At 44.4% G+C, this 24,284-nt stretch overlaps 1 protein-coding gene across 2 annotated transcripts in view; it reads left to right on the top strand.

The window, feature by feature from the left end:
* LOC140195560 (NEDD8 ultimate buster 1-like) overlaps positions 1-24,284 on the top strand; it is a 49,932-nt gene that overhangs the window by 6,000 nt on the left and 19,648 nt on the right. Inside the window, exons 3-8 of one of the 2 annotated variants that reach the window (XM_072254091.1) lie at positions 1,015-1,079; positions 1,796-1,869; positions 5,137-5,268; positions 13,066-13,145; positions 13,905-14,011; positions 20,730-20,916. In XM_072254091.1, coding sequence (XP_072110192.1) covers positions 1,015-1,079; positions 1,796-1,869; positions 5,137-5,268; positions 13,066-13,145; positions 13,905-14,011; positions 20,730-20,916 — 645 coding nt within the window. The remainder of the gene's footprint in view (positions 1-1,014; positions 1,080-1,795; positions 1,870-5,136; positions 5,269-13,065; positions 13,146-13,904; positions 14,012-20,729; positions 20,917-24,284) is intronic. The other variant, XM_072254092.1, reaches the window with a different exon arrangement.

Genomic DNA, 24,284 nt, shown 5'->3' with positions numbered 1-24,284 from the left:
TTATTCTGGCTTCTTCCTCCTTCCTTTCCAGTGCCGATGAAGGGTCCCGACCTGAAATGTCGACTGTTTATTCATTTCCATAGACACTGCCTGACCTGCTGAGGTATCTATCCATGGGCTCCTCCACTGTCGTGATGAGGCCACACTCAGGTTGGAGGAACAACACCTTATATTCCGTCTGGGTAGCCTCCAACCTGATGGCATGAACATTGACTTCTCTAACTTCTGGTAATTCTCCCCTTTATCATTCCCCTTGCCCTTTTCTCTCTCTCTCACCTTGTCTCCTTGCCTGCCAATCGCCTCTCTCTGGTGCTCCTCCCCTCCCCTTTTCTTTCTCCCATGGCCTTCTGTCCTCTCCTATCAGACTCTCCCTTTACCAGCCCTGTATCTTTTTCACTAATCAGCTTCCCAGCTCTTTACTTCACCCCTCTCCCTCCCAGTTTCACCCATCACCTTGTATTTCTCTCTCCTCTCCACCCCACCTTTTAACTCTACCCCTCACCTTTTTCTTCCCCTCTAGTCCTCCTGAAAGGTCTTAGCCTGAAATGTTGACTGTACTCTTTTCCATAGATGCTGCCTGGCCCGCTGAGTTCCTCCAGCATTCTGTGTGTATTGCTCTGGATTTCCAGCATCTGCAGAATTTCTCTGATTTGAGTTCCTCCAGCATTTTGTTTGCAGTTCTCAGCAATTCTCTCTCTTGTTTCGCTGAACAACCCTGGATAGGTCCCACCAGGCCCTGGAGACATTCACTCTGATGTACTTTGAAATGCCTAATCTCTCCTCCTTTTTGACATCAATGTGCCCTAGAACATTAGCACACCCCCTCCCTGATCTTTCCACCCTCCATGTCTTCCTCCTTAGTGAAAACCAATTTAAGGTATTTTTATTACTACCTCTCCCATTTCTTCTGACTTAGAATGGCACCATGTTGGCTGCAGACATGACAGGCCAAAGGGGATGTTCCTGTGTGTACTATTCTATGTTTTATGAACTAAAGTCAGATTTACCTTGCAGAGAGAAAAAAAGAAAATGAAGATCAAGATCTCTCGAGATGCCACAGGTGCGGAACTGTGTAATGAGTAAGTAAGAGATCATAATATTTAATTTTAAAATTGTGAAGGACGACAGTTATGAGATGCTTATCTACAAAATTATGTGCTGGCATTGGAAAGGGTCCTGAGGAGGTTTACAAGAATGATCCCAGGAATCAAAGGGTTAACGTATGAGTTTTTGATGGCTTTGGGCCTGTACTCTCTGGATTTAGAAAAATGAGGGAGGATCTCATTGAAAGCTATCAAATATTGAAAGCTCTAGATTGAGTAGATGTGGAGAGGATGCTTCCAATAGCGGGAGAGTCCAGGACCAGAGGGCACAGCCTCAGAATAGAGGGATGCCCTTTAGAATGGAGATGAGGAATAATTTCTTTAGTCAGAGTGTGGTGGATCCATGAAATTCATTTTCACAGACAGCTGTTGGGGCGAAGTAATTGGGTATATTTAATGCAGAGGTTGATAGATTCTCAATCAGTCAGGGCATCAGATATTATGGGGCAAAGAATAGGGTTAAGAGGGATAACAAATCAGCCATGATGAAATGACAAAGCAGGGTCAATGGGCTGAATGGCCCAATTCTGTTCCTATGTTTTATGAACCTTATGGGGCTCTTATCTCCGGTAAAGAGGATAAAGTGCTCGCATCCCTCTCCGCTAAGTGAAGGTGGAGCTCCAATTGTTCCGTGTCCAACACTAATGCTTTGTGATTTATTATGTTGTAACTAGCTGAATTACATTTTACAGAATTGCGAAGAACTTAGAGAATATCAAAGCAGAGAACATGCAATTGATATATAAAGGCAAGAATATAAATTTGGGTAAGTACAAATTTTAGTTGCCTTATTATAAATAGTGGCAAACGTTCAGCATCACACTGCAATCTTCGTACAATTCTTCATAGAATCCCAATGATGGATACTTCCAAACATACATGTTCATATAATTGGAATGGTAATATCATACTAGGATACAGTTGAAGAGTAAACTAACGTGTGACATGCAGTGCTTGAGAAGGACGGGCAACCTTAAACCTTGGTTCCCAAGCTGCTCCTTGACACATCGCTTGTGTCACTTCAGGATGTGGTGAGGGGAGAAAAAAAGCAAAAATCAAGATGTTGATAGGATGCAAAGCTGGGCTAAGAAGTGACAGATGAAGTCCAACCCAGAAAGCATGAAGTGGTTCACTTTAGAAGATCGAATTTGAAGGCAGAATGCTGGGTTACTGGCAGGATTGTTAATGGTGTGGAGGAAAAGAGGAATCTTGAGATTCACGTTCATAGATCCGAGAAGTTGCCATGCGAGTTGATAGGATTGTTAAGAAGACATGTGGTGTGTTGGTAATATTCCCTCTAAGGTTTGCACGTGTGCATGCGTGCACACATTTTTTGCTTCAAGTGCACAAAGGAACTTAACTGCGGACAAAACGTTGTCACCCTCTACCTCGTTGGCATGGTAAGCATATTTCACGCACCTGCGCAATCACATTTCCTTTTCTGGTTTCTGATGTGGATAGTGTTGACAACATGGAGTTTGCAATGTCTGCAGATTTTAGAACTGATTTATTTATACTGTTTTTATTGAAGAAATTATTCAGCACGCACCTGTTGTTGTCACTGGGTATAAAATTGCCAGCACAATATTTTTGCACACACTGGTCATTACAAATTAGACATTGTGTATTGGCCTTCATTATTCAGGGGATTGACTTCAAGAGTCACAAGATAACATTGCAGCTCTATAAAATTCTGGTTAGACCACACTTGGAGTATCATCTTCAGTTCTGGTTGCCGCATTCCAGGAAGAATGTGAAAGCTTTAGAGAGGGTGCAAAGAAGATTTACCAGGGTGCTGTCTGGATTAGAGAGCATGTCTTATGAGGATAGGTTGCACATTAGATTAGATTATGAAGACACGCAGTCCTCCTTTATTATCATTTAGTAATGCATGCATTAAGAAATGATACAATATTCCTCCGGTGTGATATCACAGAAACACAGGACAGACCAAGACTGAAAAACTAACAAAAACCACATATTGTAACATATAGTTACAACAATGCAACAATACCACAACTTGATGAAGAACAGGCCATGGCACAACAAAAAAAGTTCAAAGTCTCTCGAAAGTCCCACATCTCACGCAGATGGGAGAAGGAAGAAAATTCTCCCTGCCATGCCCAACCACAGTCTGACTCTGAGTTGTCTGAAAACTTCGAGCCTCCAACCAGCCCTCCGAGACCGAGTACCGAGCATCATCTCTGCCGAACGACTCGACCCCAGCCCCGGCCGCCAGCAGCAGGCAAGCCAGGGATTTTGGGGCCTTCCCTCCGGAGATTCTCGATTGCACAGTAGCAGCGGCAGCGAACCGGGCATTTCAGAAATTTCTCCAGATGTTCCTCTGTGCTTCTCAAGTCTGTCTCCATCAAAACAGAATTGTCCACTGCCCCTATTTAACAAATACAATATCATTTCACCGGAGAGCTGCGCGCGCTGCATCGCACCGCCATCTTCTCCTCCTGCCATATGGGGGGGATGTCAGAGGTAAATTCTTTACACTGAGAGTGGTGAGTTGGTGGTTGCTGCAGATACATTAGGGACATTTAAGAGACTCTTAGGTGGGCACATGGATGATAGGAAAATGGAGGGTTATGTGGGAGGGAAGGGTTAGATTGACCCTTGAAAGGTCGACTCAACATCATGGGCTGAAGGACCTGTACAGTGCAGAACTTATGTTAAAGGTAAAACAAGAATCAGGCATTGCATTGATAAGACTCAGTGCCAACTGGACCACCATTTCACTAAGCACCTTCGCTCTGTCTGCCATTTCAATCAGGACCTCCTGGATGACAGCCGTTTTAATTCCTCTCCCCATTCCCACAGTGACATGTCTGCCCTCGGCCTCCTCCAGTGACAGGGTAAGGCTAAAGACAAACTAGAGTAAAGGCTCCTGGTTAGCCTACAGCCTGGCTGCACTACTCCTAGCCTGCCTCCATAACCCCATCTCTTTCCCCTACTCCACCCTCTGCATCTGCCAATCACCCTCACACTCCCCCTCAAGAAGGCAACATCCATCATCAAAGATCCCCACCATCCGGGCAATGCCATCTTCTCGCAGCAGGAGGTACAAAAGCCCAACGTCCCACACTAACAAGCTCAGGAACAGCTACTTCCCTTCAGCCATTTGGTTCTTAAACCGACTGACACAAAGCTAATCACAAGAAAACCTATGACCTCTTTGATCATTTTGAACTTTGGTTATTTTTCCAATTATGGTCTTTCTTGTTTAACCTTAAGATAATATTTTCTTGAATGTTGTGTGTTTGACACTGTGTGCCTGTGATGCTGCTACAAGTAAGTGTTTTATTTTTCCTCATGCATACATACTTAAGCAAGCAACAATAAACTCGACGTTAAGAACAGAGGTGATCACATTGAGTAGGCACTTGTGAGTACTGCCACCAAGTGGGTTGTACATTTTCCTGGTGATGAGCACTGGTCTATTGCTTTCTTGTTATAGCACTGCCTGAGTAAAGCAGCCAGAATAATTGAAGACCCCACCCAGCCCAGGCATTCTCTCTTCTCCCCTCTCCGACTGGACAGAAGATACAAAATGCTGAAAACACATACCACCAGGTTCAAGGACAGATTCTACCCTGCTGTTATCAGAATTTTGAATGGACCTTTTGTACAAAAAGATGGACCCTTGACTTCACCATCTACCTTGTAAACCCACCTCCCACCACCTAGCATCACCTGATGTACATACAGACAGCCTACGTATATAACAGTTACTTGTACATTGTGTTTTAAAGGATTGCTTTTATATTTATTGTGTTTTTACACTTATTGTATTTTTTTATACTACACTGGATCCAGAGTAACAATCATTGTGTTCTCCTTTACACTGAAGAATTACGATAAACAATCTTGTATCTTGAATCTTTATTCTACACTCTGTTTTTGCTTCACGATGTATAACTTGCTGTGCGGTGTAATGATCTGATCTGTATGAACAGTATGCAAGACCAGCTTTTCACTCTCTCTTGGCACAAGGGACAATAACAATATTCTCATTGCTCCTCTCCAGACAAGACCCTTGGTGAACAAGATGTGAAGGATAAAGGGATTGTTCGTTTCACTCAAGTTAATAATGAACAAAGAAAGCACGAGGCACTTACCTCCAGAATTATTAAAGGGGCAGAACTGTTGGCAAAGCGAGGTGAGTATTACAGATTCCAGAATCCACTCAAAGTTTTGAAGTAAATCCATTATCAAAGTACACATACATTCAGAGGCCACTTTATTCGAAATCTCCTATACCTAATAAAGTGGCCACTGAGTGTACGTTCATGGTCTTCTGCTGCTGTAGCCCTTCCACTTCAAGGTTCGATGTGTTGGGCATTCAGAGATGCTCTTCTGCACACCACTGTTGTAACGCATGGTTATTTGAGTTACTGTCACATTCCCGTCAGCTTGAACCAGTCTGGTCATTCTTCCCTGACCTCACTCATTAACAAAGTGTCTTTGCCCACAAAACTGCCACTCACTGGATTTTTTTTTGGTTTTCGCACCATTCTCTGTAAACTCTAGAAAATGCATGAAAATCCCAAGAGATCAGCAGCTTCTGAGATACGCGAACCACCCCGTCTGGCACCAACGATCATTCTACGGTCAAACTGACTTAGATTACATTTCTTCCCAATTCTGATGCTTGGTCTGAGCAACAACTGAACCTCTTGATCATATCTGTGTGTTTTTATGCATTGAGTTGCTGCAACAGGATTGGCTGATGTGATATTTGCATTAACAAGCAGGTGTACAGGTGTAGTTAATAAAGTGGCCACTAAGTATATACAGAGCCTGTAAAAAGTACTTCCCCCACCCCCCAAGGTATTCATGTTTTATTGTTTTACAACATTGAATGACACTGGATTTAGTTTGGCCTTTTTGACACTGATCAACAGAAAAGACTCTTTAGTGTCAAAGTGAAAACAAATTCCCCAAATTGGTCTAAATGAATTACAATTATAAAACACAAAATAATTGATTGCATAATTACTGACCCACTTCAAGGCAGTATTTCGTAGATGCACCTTTGGCAGCAATTACAGCCTTGGGTCTGTGTGGATAGGTCTCTATCAGTTTTGAACACCTGGACACTGTAATTTTTCCCCATTCTTCTTTATAGAACTGCTCAAGCTCTGTCAGGTTGCATGGGGATTGGGAGAGAACAGCCCCAGTCCAGCCGCAAATTCTCAATGGATTGAGGTCTGGACTCTGACTTGGCCACTCCAGGACATTAACTTTGTTCTTTTTAAGCCATTCCTGTGTAGCTTTACTTTATGCTTGGGGTCATTGTCTTGCTGGAAAACAAATTGTCTCCCTGGTCGCAGTTATCTCGCAGACTGCATCAGGTTTTCCTCCAGGATTTCCTTGCACTTTGCTACATTCATTTTACCCTCTACCTTCACAAGCCTTCCAGAGCCTGCTGCAGTGAAGCATCCCCATAGCATGATGCAGCCACCACCATGCTTCACGGTAGGGATAGTGTGGTTTTGATGATGTGCGGTGTTTGACTTACACCAAACATAATTGTAAGATAGAAGTATCTTAGTATCTCTCCGCGAGCTTTGCGTTACATCTTCCTCAGACACGGTGTCTCAAGGCCCTATACAGACCTCTGACTGTAGGAGCGGTGCCACCCATCCTGTGCAGTGTAGGCTCTGCTCTGGAGTGTCTGCCTGATATCATTTCCATATCCCAAGATATATGGTGGTTGGCAAAATTAGACCATAAGATAACAAGAATCTCCTATCAGATTCCTTCTTCTTCAGCCTTTACCTTTCCCACCCACCTGACTTCACCTATCACCTTCTGGCAAGTCTTCCTTCCCCTCCCCCCCCCCCCGCAACTTTTTATTCTGGCATCTTCCCCCTTCCTTCTCAGTCCTGAAGAAGGGTCTCAGCCTGAAACGCTGACTGTTTATTCATTTCCATGGATGCTGCCTGACCTGCTGAGTTCCTCCAGCATTTTTGTGTGTGTTGCTCTGGATTTCCAGCATTCTCAAGATCTCTATAAGATATAGGAGCAGAATTAGACTATTCAGCCCATCGCATCTGCTCCGCCAATCCAAAACAGCTGATTTATTTTCCTTCTCAACCCCATTCTCTTGCCTTCTTCTGGTGGGTGAATAGAATGCACTGCCAACAATGGTGGTTCAGGCGGATACAATAGAGGTTCTTAGATGGGTAGGTGGAGCTTAGAAAAATAGAGGGCTATGCAGTAGGGAAATTCTAGGCAGTTTCTAGAATAGGTTACATGGTCGGCACAACATTGTGGGCCGAAGGGCCTGTAATGTGCTGTAGATTTCTATGTTCTAGTTACCTTTGATGCCCTGATTAATCAACCTCCGCTTTGAGTATACCCAATGATCTGGCCTCCACACCTGTCTGAGGCAATAAATTCCACAGATTTGCCACCCTCTGGCTAAAGAAATTCCTCCTCATCTCTGTCCAAGTAGACATCTCTCTATTCTGAGTCTGTGCTCTCTGGTCCTAGACACCCCCACTATAGGAAACATCCTTTCCAAATCCACTTGATCTAGGCCTTTCAATATTTGATGGGTTTCAATGAGATCCCTTCCCGTCCTTCTTCTAAACTCCAGTGAGTACAGACCCAGAGCCATCAAATGCTCCTCATACGTTATCCTTTTTACTTCCGGGATAATTCTCATGAATCTCCTCTGAACCCTCTCCAGTGCCAGGATGTCCTTTCATAGACGACGGTCCCCAAAACTGTTCACAGTACTCCAAGCCCAGTCTGACCAATGTCTTGTAAAGCCTCAGTTAAAATTACTTTAGCTCCAAGGCATCAGTTAGGACATGGAGTGAATGTGTTAGGATGACATGTTATAGTTTTGCAGGACATTGATAAAGCCACATTTGGGGCAATATGTTCAGTTCTGGTCACCCTGTATATAAAAAAATGTTATTAAACTGGAAGGCTACAAAACAGATTTATGTGGATGTTACTGGGAAAGGAGGGTTTGAGGAACAGAGTTTTGGCCAGCAGTCAATCTGGACATCAGAAGTTTGGAGAGGAAGGGACTTCAATCAGGTTCACTGTCTGAGGATAAAAGGCAGGAGCAGGTCACAACAGCATAATAGAGCTTCGACCAGTGACCAGTTGGCATCCGGGATTGATGAGCAAGAGCAAGTTAAAGGCAGGCAGGGGCAAGTGCAGTGGAGTCATCTGAGTGGACAGAGTCAGAGTGGTGATCTTGAGACTTTAGCTCTTCGAGGATTCAGTGAAGAGAGGCTTCACTCAAGAGGAAGCAAAGGAAAGAAAAGCTCAAGTTTTTTCTTTCTCTTCTTTATACCTGCTCATCCAGGTAGAGATGTCAGGCAGGATAGTTGAATGCTCCTCTTGCAGGATGTGGGAAGGCAGGGAGACCTCCAGTGTCCCTGATGACTACAAATGCAAGATGTGCATCCAGCTTCAGCTTCTAACAAACTGTGTAAGGAGTTGGAGCTGGAACTGGATGAACACCGGTTCATTCAGGAGGCTGAGAGGGTGATAGACAGGACATATAGCGAGGTAGTTACACCCAAGGTGCAGGACACAGGAAACTGGGTGACAGTCAGGAAGGGGAAAGGGGTTACGGAGTACCGCTGTGGCCATCCCCCTCAACAACAGGTATGGTACTTTAGATACTGTCGAGATGGGGGGGGGGGTTGGTTGAGGAAGGACTAACAAAGGAAAGTCACAGTCTGCCTCTGACTCTATGGCACTGAGTCTGCCTCTGTGATTCTGACGGGAAGGGGCAAGAAGAGGCACACTGCGGTGATAGGGGATTCATTAGTTAGGGGAACGGACAGGAGGTTCTGTGGGGAAGAACGAAATTCCCAGATGGTATGCTGCCTCATGGATGCCAGGGTCCGGGATATCTCGGATCAAGTCCTCAGCATTCTTAAGTGGCAGGTTGAACAGTCAGAAGTCATGGTCCATGTAAGTACCAATGACATGGGTAGGATGAGTGACTAGGTTCTACATAGGGAGTTCCAGGAGTCAGGTGCTAAGTTAAAGGGCAGGACCTCCAGGGTTGTGATCTCAGGATTGCTACCTATGCCTCATGGCAGTGAGGCTAGAACTAGGAAGTTTAATACGTGATTAAGAAGTTGGTGTAAGATTTTTGGATCATTGGGCTCTCTTCCAGGGAAGGTGGGACCTATACAGATGGGACAGTCTTCACCTGAACTGGAGGGGGCTAATATCCTAGCGAGAAGGTTTGTTAATGCTGCATGGTGAGTTACAGAGGGATGGGAACCAGAGTGCTAGAACAGTTAGTGGAGAGTTTGTGGAGGCAGATGTTGGTAAAGCCTCAGACAAAGTTAGGAATCAAAAGGCTGAGCATGGTGCAACTGGTGTCCTAAGCAGCCTATATTTAAATGCAAGAAGTATCATAGGAAAGGCAGATGATAGTGCTGAAGATGAGGTAGCTGGCTTACAAACAGAGGCAATGTGTGGTGAGGAGAGGCAGTTGATAGGTCAAAATTGCAGTCAACAGGGTGAGTTGCAATGTAAAAGGCAGGCAAAATCGAGAAGAGAGAATACAGGACTGAAGGTGTTTGAATCTGCACAGTATACAGAATAAAGTAGATGAACTTGCAGCACAGTTGCAGATTGGCAGGTAGCATCACTGAGTCATGGCTGAAAGATTATAGCTGGGGACTTAATGCCCAAGGATACACATTGTATCAAATAGATAGGCAGGAAGGCAGAGGGGATGGCATTGCTCTGTTGGTAAAAAAATTAAATCAAATCAGAGTTGGCAGGTATTGGATCATGTGGATAGAGCTAAGGAACTGCAAGGATAAAAAGACCCTGACAGGGATTGTATACAGACCCCTAAATAGTAATAAGGATGTGGTCTACAAGTTACAACAGAAGATAGAAAATGCATGCCAAAAGGACATTGTTAGTCATGGGGGATTTCAATATGCAGGTCGATTGGGAAAATCAGGTTGGTGCTGAATTACAGGAGGGGAAATTTCTAGAATGTCTACAAAGTGGCTTTTTAGAGCAGCTCATGGTTGAGTCCACTAAAGGATCAGCTATTCTGGATTGGGGGTTGTGTAATGAACTGGAATTGAGTAAAGAGCTTAAGATAAAAGAACCCTTAGGGGAAAGTAGTCATAATCTGATCAAATTCACCCTGAAATTTGAGAAGGAGAAGTTAAAGTCAGATGTATCAGTATTACAGTGGAGTAAAGGGAATTAAAGAGGCATGAGAGAGAATTGATTGGAAAAGAACACTGGCAGAGCATTAATGGCTGGAATTTCTGGAAGCAATTCAGAAGGCACAGGATATATACTGTACATCCCAAAGAGGAAGAAGTATTCTAAAGGAAAATGACACAACCATGGCTAACAAGAAGTCAAAGCCAACATAAAAGCCAAGAGAAGGCAAATAATAGAGCAAAAATTAATGGGAAGTTTTTAAAATCCAACAGAAGGCAACTGCAAAAGGCATTAAGAAGGTACCAAAAGTTTCTTCAGATACATAAAGTGTAAAAGAGAGGAGAGAGTGGATATCGGACCACTGGAAAATGATGCTGGAGAGGTAGTAATGGGGACAACGAAATAGCAGATGAACTGACTAAGTATTTTGTATCAGTCTTCACTGTGGAAGACACTAGCAGTGTGATAAAGTTCCAGGTGTCAGGGGCATGAAGTGTGTGAAGTTACTATAACTAGAGAGAAGATTCTTGGGAAACTGAAAGGTTTGAAGTTAGATAAGTCACCCTGCTCAGTTGATGTACACCCTAGAGTTCAGAACAAGGTGGCTGAAGAGATGATGGAGGCATTAGTAATGATCTTTCAAGAATCATTAGATTCTGGGATGGTTCTGGAAGACTGTAAAATTGCAAATGTCATTCCACTCTTCAAGAATGGAGAGAGGGAGAAGAAAGGAAACTATAGGCCAGTTAGTCTGACCTCAGTGGTTGGGAAGATGTTGATTATTAAGGATGTCTCAAGGTACTTGGAGGCACATGATAACATTGGCCATATTCAGCATGATTTGTTCCAGGGAAAATCTTGCCTGACAAATCTGTTGGAATTCTTTGAAGAAGTAACAAGCAGGATAGAAAAAGGAGAATCGGTTGATGTTGTGCACTTGGATTTTCAGAAAGCCTTTGACAAGGTGCCACACATAAGGCTGCATACCAAGGAAATATTCTAACGGTGGCTGATTGGCAGGAGGCAAAGAGTGGGAATAAAGGGAGCCTTTTCTTGTTGGCTGCTGGTGACTAGTGGTGTTCCACAGGGGTCTGTGTTGCAAGCAATTCTTTTTACGTTTTATGTCAATGATTTGGATGATGGAATTGATGGCTTTATTGCAAAGTGTGCGGATGATATGAAGATAGGCAGAGGGGCAGGTAGGTTTGAGGAATAGAGAGGCTACAGAAGGACAGACAGATTAAGAGAAAGGGCAAAGAGATGGCAGATGGAATACAGTGTCAGGAAGTTTATAGTCATGCACTTTGGTAGAGGAAATGAAAGGGTTGACAGTTTTCTAAATAGAAAGAAAATACAAAAAAATTGAGGTGCAAAGGGACCTAGGAGGCCTTGTACAGGATTCCCTGAAGCTTAATTTGCAGACTGAGTCGGTGGTGAGGAAGGCAAGTGCAATGTTAGCATTCATTTCAAGAGAACTAGAATAAAAAGGCAAGGATGTAACGGTGAGGCCTCACTTGGAGCATTGTGAGCAGGTTTGGGCCCCTTATCTTAGAAACAATTGCTGAAACTGGAGCGGTTCCAAAGGAGGTTCACAAAAATGATTCCAGGATTTGAATGGCTTGTCATATGAAGAGCATTTGGGGCTCTGGGCCTGTATTCACTCGAATTCAGAAGAATGAGGGGAGACCTCATTGAAACTCATCGAATGGTGAAAGGCTTTGTTAGAGTGGATGTGAAGAGGATGTTTCCTGTGGTTGGAAAGTCTAAGACCAGAGAAACAGCCTCAGAATAGAGGGGCATCCTTTTAGAATGGAGATGAGGAGGAAATTCTTCAGCTAGGGAGTGGTGAATCTGTGGAATTTTTTGCCACGGAGGCCAAGCCTTTAAGTATATTTAAGGCAGAGGTTGATAGATTCTTGATCGGTCAGGGCATGAAGGGATACGGGGAGAAGGCTGAAGATTGGTACATGGACCTTAGGAAAATAGAGGGCTATGGGTAACCCAAGGTAAGGATATGTTCGGCACAGCTTTGTGGGCCGAAGGGCCTATATTGTGCTGTAGGTTTTCTATGTTTCTATTGGGGCTGAGAGGAAAATTGGATCGGCCTTGATGAAATGGTGGAGCAGACTTGATGGGCCAAATGGCTTAATTCTGCTCCTATATCATATGGTCTTATGGAGTTATAGGGAGAAGCAGGATAGGCTTGTACATTTTCCCCTCTGCATGGGGGGGGGGCTGCTGAGAAGTGACTTTATACAGGTTTGCAATATGACAATGTTTGCACAGTAGTGTAGCAGACAGTGTTGCAGCTATAAGACTAGGTTTGGTGCCCACTGCTGTCTGTAAGACATTTGTAAACTCTCCCCTAACCGTGTGGGCTTATTCACTGATGACAGATGCAAAGAAACTGTTCCTAAAACATTGAGTGTGTGCCTTCAGGCTCCTGTACCTCATCAGGATGGTTGTAATGATAAGACGGCATGTCCCAGGTAGTGGGGGTCTTGACATAAGACCATAAGCCATAGGAGCAGAATTCGGCCAGTTGACCTTCTGCTGTATCTCAAAAAATAAACAAGTAAATAATGGGTGCATTGCCCTTTTTTGGAGTGACTCCTGGAAGTGAGGGCCCCTGAGTTCCTGAGGCACGGATTATGGGAGCAGATCTCGAGGAGACTGGTGTCCTCGTTGCTGAGAGTGCAAGCCAGATACATCACTGACTTAAGTTTCACATTTGTGGACATGACTTTTCAGAGACCCATCTTTGATCCTGTTGCAGATAAAGATTTTGAAGGGAAATACTTCAATGCAATAAGCCACATAAGAGAAATTGTTGATCTCCCTGAAAGTGAAAAGGTGGTAAGTATTCTGAAAAAACATACACTAAACCCTTTCTGACCTGATGTGTGGGGCATTACTAAGAACTAAAGAACTTATTGGTTTAAAGGGCATTTGTGCATTTCCTTTGAAGCGTGATCCAGAATGGAGCTGAGTAGAACACATTCTTCAGAGACTTCAACACAACGTCCATAAGACCATGAAATACAGGAGCACTTATAGGCCATTTAACTCCATCCTCCCTCCTGCTTCCCCTGGTCTTAACCCCCTTACCAATCAAGAATTTATCATTCTCAGCCTCCATTACCCTCCGTGGCAATGAATTCCACAGATTCATCACGCCCTGGCTGAAGGAATTTCTCCTGTTATCAGTTTGAAAAGCACGTCCCTCTATTCCGAGGCTGTGCCCTCAGATCCTAGACTCTCCTACTAAGGAGAACATCCTCTCTATATCCACTCTATCCAGACCTTTCAGTAGCCAGTACATCTCAATGAGATCCCCCTGTCATCTCCTGAACTCCATCGAGTACAGGCCCAAAGGTTGTTCAGGAGACTCTCCGTCCTCCACTGCCTGGATCTTCTGCTCTGACCTCTGGAGTGGGACTTTGATGCTGGTGCCTCAATGCACAGTGTAATGATCTGATCTGTATGAACTGTATGCAAGACAAGTTTCTCAGTGCATTAGACCAGTTTACCAGTTCCGGTTCCAACCGCCTGTGACATCTGCAGACAGATTTTCCATTTTTTGCTGATTTAACTTCTGCATTTATTTGGTGATAGGGTTTTCTAACAGCCTTGATTCTGCATGAGGTTGGTCGATGGAATATGAAGAACAGTGACTATCCACAGGCACTTCATTTTCTAAATCACGCTGAGAGAGAATTCAGGTGATCGAGTTTGCATTTAAATGTCCTTTATGATCCTTATGTACCAAGGTGGTGAATTATAAGGGTGGAAGGTTCTAATTTAAGTTAACCATCTTCAGCCTTCACATGACCTAACATGTGAAAATTAGGACTAGAGTTTAAAGATTAGCTTTAATGTCACATGTATGTGGAAACAGCGAAACATATAGTGAAATGCTACTTTTGCGTCAAGAACCAGCACAGTCAGGAACTGTGCCGGGGCAGTCTGCAAGTGTCACAACTCTCATTTAAAAACTGCTTGCTCTAATATGGTGTAGCGTCTAATGGCCACACAAGTGCACGCATCTTGTGCTAGTTTGAACCAGTTCAGCAACAGTCTTCTGTCCCAAATAAACAAAGGGAATCCCGGCTGTTTTCTCGATTAGACTTTGTTCCTTTAGAGTTGTCCCAATAAATGGCTGCCCTGATTAACCAGTGGCCCAAATCAACTGCACTTACCATAAGACCACAAGACTATAAGACAAAGGAGCAGGAGTCAGCCATTCGGCCCATCGAGTCTGCTCCACCATTTCATCGTGAGCTGATCCATTCTCCCATTTAGTCCCACTCCCCTGCTTTCTCACCATAACCTTTGATGCCCTGGCTACTCAGATACCTATCAATCTCTGCCTTAAATACACCCAATGACTTAGCCTCCACTGCTGCCCGTGGCAACAAATTCCATAGATTCACCACCCTCTGGCTAAAAAAATTTCTTCGCGTCTCTGTTCTGAATGGGTGCCCTTCAATCATTAAGTCATGCCCTCTCGTACTAGACTCCCCCATCATGGGAAACAACTTTGCCACATCCACTCTGTCCATGCCTTTCAACATTCAAAATGTTTCTATGAGGTCTTTGCTCATTCTTCTGAACTCCAAGGAATACAGTGCAAGAGCGGACAAATGTTCCTCATACGTTAACCCTCTCATTCCCGGAATCATTCTAGTGAATCTTCTCTGTACCCTCTCCAACGTCAGCACATCCTTTCTTAAATAAGGAGACCAAAACTGCCCACAGTACACCAAGTGAGGTCTCACCAGCGCCTTATAGAGCCTCAACATCACATCCCTACTCCTATACTCTATTCCTCTAGAAATGAATTACCTACCTCCTGTTTAAATACTTCCAAAGATCCAGCCTCTACAAGCTTCTGGGGTGGAGAATTGTACAGATTCTCCGCACACGGTGAAGAGTAATTTCTAGGTTGCGAGGAGCGATTGGAGATGTACACAAAATCCCATCCTCAGATGCAGAAGACGCAGCTAAGGTACTAACTGGGGATCCTATGTCAGGATCCACCAAGGAAAGGATGCCAGCAAAATCTCAGTCAGATGCAAATTATATGAAATAATTACAGGGAGGAAAAGCCTTGAGGAGGAGGTACTGGGAATAATGGTTCTACATAAAACAATTTTGTACAAAGAGCAATTCATTTGTCTAACTAGGACTGATCCACATTTCTTTTCATTTCCTGAACCGCACAGTAGCCTGCTATAGAGGGCACTGGCTACTGGGCTCCTGGCAATACGTATAGAAAGGAGTGAACAGTTAACATTTGGGTCCGAGAACCTTTCCTCAGGACTGGAAGAGAAGGGGGAGGAGCACAAGAAGGTGGGGGAGGAGGAGGAGCACAAGCTGGCAGGTGATAGGAGAAACCAAGTGAGAGGAAAGGTGGGTGTGTGGGTGGGGAGGAGGGGTGAAGTAAGAAGCTTGGAGGTGATAGGTCGAAAAGGTGAAGGGCTGAAGAAGCTATCTGATAGGAGAAGAGAGTGGACCATGGGAGAAAGGGGAAGTGGAGAGGCACCGGGGTGGGGGGGGGGGGGTTGATAGGAGAGTGAGGAGGAGAGAAAGGATGAAAGAGGAGCCAGAAAGAAGACTGAACGATGCATTTCACTGTACATTTTTGTGTTGTTGTTCCTTTCTGTGCCTTGTGGTCCATTGGGCAGCATTTTTGCCGTTTCTGTAGTATTTGACTGTTTTTTTAACGAGGCCAAGTTGCCGGCTCGACACTCAATCCAGCACAGATGGGAAGTGTGTAAGGGGCCGGCCGGATTCGAACCCGGGACCAATTGCCTCGAAGTCCAGTGAGAATGCCACTGCATCACCGGCCGGCAAAAGGTTTTGATGTCCATATGACAAGTAAAGCTGATCATGAGGGACAAAGCAACAAATGAATAGCCACAGTCTTTTCCCCAGGGTAAGGAAGTCCAAAACTGCAGGGTATACATTTTAAGATTTAAATGGGGCCTGAGGGGCACAGCTTGGTGAGTATATGGAGCAAGCTGTAAGGTGAAGTGGTAGATGGGGGGTACACTATGGTGTTTAGAAGGAATTTGGACAGTTATTGTACATTTCAGATGAGGTGACCAAGTTCTTGTTCCAAGATGGAGGAGCATCTTAAAGAGAGGCCTTGAGTAGGATGCAGGGGAGAACTCACAAGCGATGCCAAGGTGATTGAAGAGATAGCTGGTCAACGTTGGACTAACAACAGCTGATTGGTGCAAGAAATTAGTACCCAGCATTAAAACCATTCTGACGTCCTTTAAAACTATTGAATGGTGAAAGGCCTTGATAGAGTGAATGTGGAGAGGATGTTTCCTATGGTGGGAGAGTCTAAGACCAGAGGACATAGCCCCAGAATAGAGGGGCATCCTTTTAGGATGGAAATGAGGAGGAATTTCTTTAGTAAGAGAGTAGTGAATCTGTGGAATTTGTTGCTACAGGCGGCTGTGGAGGCCAAGTTTTTAAGTATATTTAAAGCAGAGGTTGATAGATTGTTGTTTGGTCAGGGCATGAAGGGATATGGGGAGAAGGCAGGAGATTGGGGCTTGGAGGAAAATTGGATCAGCCATGATGAAATGTTGGAGCAGACTCAATGGGTCAAATGGCCTAATTTTGCTCCTATATCTTATGGTCTTATGATAACTGAAAATTAAAGAAATTGTTGGGGGGGTGGGAACCAAACTGAAGAGACTGGGGAAGAGGAGGTGGGCAAACAAATAGAGAAAGCTAGGAGACAGTGCGGGAGGGAGGATAGGCAGGTGATAGAGAAGGGACACGCTCAGACCTAAGGTTTGAGATGCGTCTATTTTAATGCAAGGAGTGTTGTGAACAAAACAGATGAGCTTAGAGCGTGGATCAGTACTTGGAGATATGATGTGGTGGCCACTAGAGACTTGAATGGCTCAGGGACAGGAATGATTACTTCAAGTGCCGGGTTTTAGGTGTTTCAGAAAGGTCAGGGAGGGAGGCAAAAGAGGTGGGGGCGTGGCACTGTTGATCAGAGATAGTGTCACGGCTGCAGAAAAGGTGGACGCTATGGAGGGATTGTCTATGGCATCTCTGTGGGCGGAGGTTAGGAACAGGAAGGGGTGAATAATTTTACTGAGTGTTTTTTATAGGCCGCCCAATAGTAACAGGGATATCAAAAAGCAGATAGGGAAACAGAACCTGGAAAAGTGTAATAATAACAGAGTTGTCATGATGGGAGATTTTGATTTCCCAAATATTGATTGGCATCTCCCTAGAACAAGGGTTTTAGATGGGGTGGAGTTTGTTAGGTGTGTTCAGGAAGGTTTCTTGACACAATATGTAGATAAGCCTACAAGAGGAGAGACCGTACTTGATCTGGTATTGGGAAATGAACCTGGTCAGGTGTCAGGTCTCTCAGAGGGAGAGCATTTTGGAGATAGTGATCACAACTCTATCTCCTTTATAGTAGCATTGGAGAGAGATAGGAACAGACAAGTTATAAAAGTGTTTAATTGGAGTAAGGGGAATTATGAGGCTATCAGGCAGGAAATTGGAAGCTAAAATTGGAAACAGATGTTCTCAGGGAAAAGTATGGAAGAAATGTGGTAAATCTTCAGGGGATATTTGTGTGGAGTAATGCATAGGTACGTTCCAATGAGACAGGGAAGTTATGGTAGGGTACAGGAACTGTAGTGTACAAAGGCTGTAATAAATCTAGTCAAGAAGAAAAGCTTACAAAAGATTCAGAGAGCTAGGTAATATTAGAGATCTAGAAAATTATCAGGCTAACAGGAAGGAGCTTAAGAAGGAAATCAGGAGAGCCAGAAGGGGTCATGAGAAGACCTTGGCGGGCAGGATTAAGGAAACCCCCAAGGCATTCTACAAGTATGTGAAGAGCAAGAGGATAAGACGTGAAAGAATAGCACCTATCAAGTGTGACAGTGGAAAGGTGTGTACGGAACCAGAGGAAATAGCAGAGGTACTTAATGAATACTTTGCTTCAGTAATCACTACGGAAAAGGATCTTGGCAATTGTAGGGATAACTTGCAGCGGACTGAAAAGCTTGAGCATGTACATAATAAGAAAGAGTATGCACTGGAGCTTTTGGAAAGCATCAAGTTGGATAAGTCGCCGGGACCGGATGAGATGTACCCCAGGCTACTGTGGGAGGCAAGGGAGGAGATTGCTGAGCCTCTGGCAATGATCTTTGCATCATCAATGGGGACGAGAGAGGTTATGGAGGATTGGAGGATTGCGAATGTTGTCCCTTTATTCAAGAAAGGGAGTAGAGATAGCCTAGGAAATTATAGACCAGTGTGTCTTACCTCAGTGGTTGGTAAGTTGATGGAGAAGATCTAAGAGCAGGATTTATGAACAGTTGGAGAGGTATAATATGATTAGGAATGGTAAGCATAGTTTTGACAAGGGCAGGTCACGCCTTTCGAGCCTGATTGAATTTTTTGAGGATGTGGCTAAACACATTGATGAAGGAAGAGCAGTAGATGTAGTGTATATGGATTTCAGCAAGGCATTTGATAAGGTACCCCATGCAAAGCTTATTGAGTAAGCAAGGAGGAATGGGAACCAAGGGGACATTACTTTGTGGATCCAGAACTGGCTTGCCCACAGAAGGCAAAGAGTCGTTGTAGACAGGTCATATTCTGCATGGAGGTCGGTAACCAGTGGAGTGCCTCAGGGATCTGTTCTGGGACCCTTATCTTTCATGATTTTTATAAATGACCTGGATGAGGAAGTGGGGGAGATGGGTTAGTAAGTGTGCTGATGACACAAAGTTTGGAGGTGTTGTGGATAGTGTGGAGGGCTGTCAGATGTTACAGTGGGACATTGATAGGATGCAAAACTGGGCTGAGAAGTGGCAGATGGAGTTCAACCCAGATAAGTGTGAAGTTGTTCATTTTGGTAGGTCAAATATGATGGCAGAATATAGTATTAGTGGTAAGACTCTTAGCAGTGTGGAGGAATAGAGGGATCTTGGGGTCCAAGTTCATAGGACGCTCAAAGCAGCTGTGCAGGTTGACTCTGTGGTTAAGAAGGCGTACGGTGTATTGGTCTTCATCAATCGTGGATTGAACTTAGGAGCCAAGAGGTAATGTTGCAGCTACATAGGACCCTGGTCAGACCCCATTTGGACTACTGTGCTCAGTTCTGGTCGCCTCACTACAGGAAGGATGTGGAAACCATAGAAAGTGTGCAGAGGAGATTTACAAGGATGTTGCCTGGATTGGGAAGCATGCCTTATGAGAATAGGTTGAGTGAACTTGACCTTTTTTCCTTGGAGCGACAGAGGATGAGAGGTAACCTGATAGAGGTGTATAAGATGATGAGAGGCATTGATTGTGTGCATAGTCAGAGGCTTCATCCCAGGTACCTGAAATGGTTGCCCCAAGAGGACACAGGTTTAAAGTGCTGGGGAGTAGGGACAGAGGAGATGTCAGGGGTAAGCTTTTTACTCAGAGAGTGGTGAGTGCGTGGATTGGGCTGCCAGCAACGGTGGTGGAGGCGGATACGATAGGGCCTTTTAAGAGACTTTTGGATAGATACATGGAGTTTAGGGAAAATAGAGGGCTATAGGTAAGCCTAGAAATTTCTAAGGTAGGGACATGTTTGGCACAACTTTGTGGGCCAAAGAGCCTGCATTGTGCTGTAGGTTTTCTATGTTTCTGTGTTTTAAAAAAGATTATCTTTATTTGTCACATGTATATCAGAACACCAAAACATACAGTGAAATGCGTACTTTCTGCATCAAGAAGAACACAGCCCGAGAATTGTGCTGCGGACAGCCCACAAGTGCCGCCACGTGTCTGGCACCAGAGTGGGATGGGATGTCGTGCTGAATTGGTGTCAGGCATTGGTGATGCCTACCTAGTATTGTGGGCAGTTTTGGTCACTTACCTACAGAAAAAATGTAAATAAGGTTGAAAGAGTGCAGAGAAAATTTACAAGGATTTTGCCGGGACTGGGATTTCAACACTTAGGGTAAGTTTGGGTAGCTACCTGGATGGGAGAGGTATGGTCCCAGTGCAGGTCAGTGGACGTAGGCAGTTTAAATGGTTTGGCATAGACTAGATGGGCTGAAGGGCCTGTTTCTATGCTGTACTTGGAACGTGGGAGGAAAACAGAGCACCCAGAGGAAACTCACATGGTCACAAGGAGAAAATACAAACTCCCTAAAGGTAGCAGCAGGAATTCAAAGCTCAAAGGAACTTTACTATCGAAGTGCATATACAGCATGTTACCACATGCAACTCTGAGGTCCATGTGAATTCTGACTGGTATTCACTGGCACTGTAAAGCGATTACACTAACCACACCAGCCTATATCAGCTTAAACTCCACGTGCACCAGGAGACGAGCTGGTCCTGAGGCGATGGGGTTGTTAGACTGTTCCTCTTCATATTGATTTGATGTGCATGCTGATTTTACAGACAATGTAAGGAGGAGCTGTTGAACAGCGTTGACAACTATGGAGTGCTGAATCTAGACATAACCTGGTGCTACCTCCAGCTGAACAGCATCCAGCGTCATACAGAGGCCGGAAGGAGGTTAGAAGATGCCCAGGCATATTTCAACAGGTGTTTTGGAGAAAATCAGCATCGTCTTCAAGAACAGAAGGTTGGTGGTTCTAATCCTTGCAAGCACACGAATACTATCTTCTAATACCAGGCAGCATGCATTTAAGGTGAGAGCAGATAATTTCAAAGGAGATGTGAGGGGTAAGATTTTTTTTGCAGAGAATGGAGAGTGTCTGGAATGCCTGTCTGGGGTGGTGGTGGAGGCAGGCACATTAGGGACTTTTAAGAGACGTTTATATAGGCACATGTGAGGGAAGTGGAAGGATATGGACATTGTGTAGGCAGAAGGAATCAGTTTAGTTGGCCATTTGATTGCTAATTTAATTGGTTTGGTACAACATTGAGGGCAAAGAATTCCACAAAGAATTCCAACAGATTGGTCAGGGAGGAATTCCCCTTAGGGAAACCATGCTGAATTTGGCCTATTTTATCATGTGCCTCCAAGTACCCTGAGACCTCATCCTTAATAATAGACTCCAAATCTTCCCAACCACTGAGGTCAGACTAACTGGCCTATAATTTCCTTTCTTCTTCCTCTCTCCCTTATTAAAGAGTGGAGTGATATTTGCAATTTTCCGGTCCCCCGTAACCATTCAAGGACAGCTTGTATCTCACTTTTATAAGATTATTAAACCATCCACATTCAATAAAGTGGACTTCTGACCTCACAATCTACCTCTTTATGGCCTTGCACTTTATTGTCTACCTGCACCGTACTCTCTGTATCTGCACTTCATTCTGCACTCTATTGTTTGACCTTGTACTACCTCGGGTGGTGGAGTAGAGATATGTCTCTACCAAAGGAAGTGAAAGGTGCTCCTTCCCTTTGCTAACCTGCAGTTCACCTATGGGCAAGGTGTAGCACCTGCTTAGCACCCAACCCCGATCAGGGTCACGTGAAGCCATGGGAGCAGATGGTGGATGGTGGTATGAGCAGCTGGTGCAGATCACAAGTCCTGGTTATGTGACCACTGATGCCAGGCATACAATCTCTGAAGAGTATTGATAATGGCTGGGGTCGCCTAACTTGTAAAGACACTGCCCAGAAGAAGGGAATGGAAAACCACTTCTATAAAAAGACCATGATTGTCCACATCGTACAACACAGCATATAACGATGGAACAGATTACCTCAATGAACTGTTGCAATGAATTGATCTGTATGGATGGCGTGTAGTTTTCACCGTACCTCAATACATGTGACAATAACCGACCAATTTACAAATTTTACTTTACCAATGTTTTGGTGATGGGGTCTCCATTAATGAGAACTGACATTTTAACCTGCTGGGAGTAGTCATGTCTGACACATTTTCGACTGTGCCTATGCTTTGACCTGCTCCATTTCCTGAGCGGTAAATCGTATTGACCTGATTCAGCCTTAGTGGACTTCCCTGCTGTTGACCTAGTTTGGAACCCAAATGAAGCTGCTGAAGATGGTGGGGTCAAGGGTACTTTTATAAAGGGTTGAGATATGTAACCTCCAACAAAGGTCTAAGTAGAGTGGGTATGGAGAGGATGTTTCCTATAGTGGGAGAGTCTAGGAACAGAGGGCACAGCCTTAGAATAAAAGGACATCCCATTAGAATAGAGATGAGGAGGAATTTCTTCAGCCAGAGGGTGGTGAATCTGTGGAATTCATTGTCACAGATAGCTATGGAGGCAAAGTCATTAGTTAAAATTTAAAGCGGAGGTTGGTAGGTTCTTGATTAATGAGGGAGTCAAAGGTTACGGGATGAAGGCAAGAGAATGGGGTTGAGAAGGGCTCAAACATGATGAAATGCCATTGCAGACACAATGGGCTGAATGGACAAATTTTACTCCTATGTCTTATGGTCTTATAGTATGAAACTATCAGATAGTTTTGTCCTTGAAGTTTGTACTTGGTCAAGAGTCAATCACTCTCACATCACCTCTGGAATTTACATACCTGGATGAAGTCCATAGACAACAGTCCTGCTGAAGCCTAAACTGGACAACTTAATAGATCTGTTGACTTCACTTAGAGATTATGAGGACACTCAGTCCTCATTTATTGTCATTTAGAAATGCATGCATTAAAAAATGATACAATGTTCCTCCAGAATGATATCACAGAAACACAGGACAAACCAAGATTAAAACTGACAAAACCACATAATTATAACATATAGTTACAACAGTGCAAAGCAATACTGTAATTTGATAAAGAGCAGACCATGGGCACGGTAAAAAAAAGTCTCAAGTCCCAATAGCCCCATCATCTCACGCAGACCGTAGAAGGGAGAAACTCTCCCTGCCATGAACCTCCAAGTGCCGCAAACTTGCCGATGCAGCACCATTGAAAGCACCCGACCACAGTCTGACTCCGAGTCCATCCAAAAACTTCAAGCCTCCGACACCAAGCACCGAGCGCCATCCTCTGCCGAGTACTTCGACCCCGCCCCAGCCGCCGAGCAACAAGCAAAGCCGAGGACTCGGGGCCTTCCCCTCCCGAGATTCTGAACCACACAGTAGCAGCAGCAGCGAAGCAGGCATTTCAGAAGTTTCACCAGATGTTCTTCCGTGCTGTCACGTCTCAAATCAGGATTGTGCACGGCACCCTACTTGACAGATAACAGATATCACCACCGGAGTGGCCGCTGCGCGCTGCGTCACGCCACCATCTTCTCCTCCCGCTCCACTTCGTCTCTGATCCAGAGTAGATGGCACTGTAGTGTGACGCTTTACAGCACCAGTAATCAGGGTTCAATTCCTGCAGCTTTCAGTATTGAGCCTGTACTTTCTCCTCGTGTCTATGTGGGTTTCCTCAATGTGTGCTGATTTCCTCCCACATTCCAAAGGCATACAGATTACGGTTAGCATGCTATGTTGGCGCCAGAAGCGTGGCAACACTTGCGGGCTGCCCAGCACAATCTTCAGACTGCGTTGGTTATTGATGCAAATAACACACTTCACTGTACATTCCGATATACTTCTGACAAATAAAGTTAATCTTTAACCTTTAAATTGAGTGTTCAATAATCGACGAGGTTGGACTTTTTGAACAAGATGTACCAGAAATAACTAACATAATTGAATAAAGAACCCTTGATGCAGCTTCTGTATGCCCGCTCTATCTACACACATGGCTACTTTATTAGGTACCTCCTGTACGTTCATGGTCGTCTGCTGCTGTAGCCCATCTACTTCAAGGTTCTGCACGTTCTGTGTTCAGAGATGCTCTTCTGCACACCACTGTTGTAACGTGTGGTTACTTGAGTTACTGTCGCCTTCCTGTCAGCTTGAACTAGTCTGGCCGTTCTCCTCTGACCTCTCTCACGAACAAGGTGCTTTCATCCACAGAACTGCCGCTCAATGGATGATTTTTGTCTTTCTACACCATCCTCTGTAAACTCGAGAAACTGTTGTGCATGAAAATGCTAGGAG

The sequence above is a fragment of the Mobula birostris genome, chromosome 3 (assembly GCF_030028105.1).
Source record: "Mobula birostris isolate sMobBir1 chromosome 3, sMobBir1.hap1, whole genome shotgun sequence".
NCBI classification, from domain to species: Eukaryota; Metazoa; Chordata; class Chondrichthyes; order Myliobatiformes; family Myliobatidae; genus Mobula; species Mobula birostris.
The sequence above is the reverse complement of the archived record's forward strand: the minus strand, read 5'-3'. Positions and strand labels throughout refer to the sequence as shown.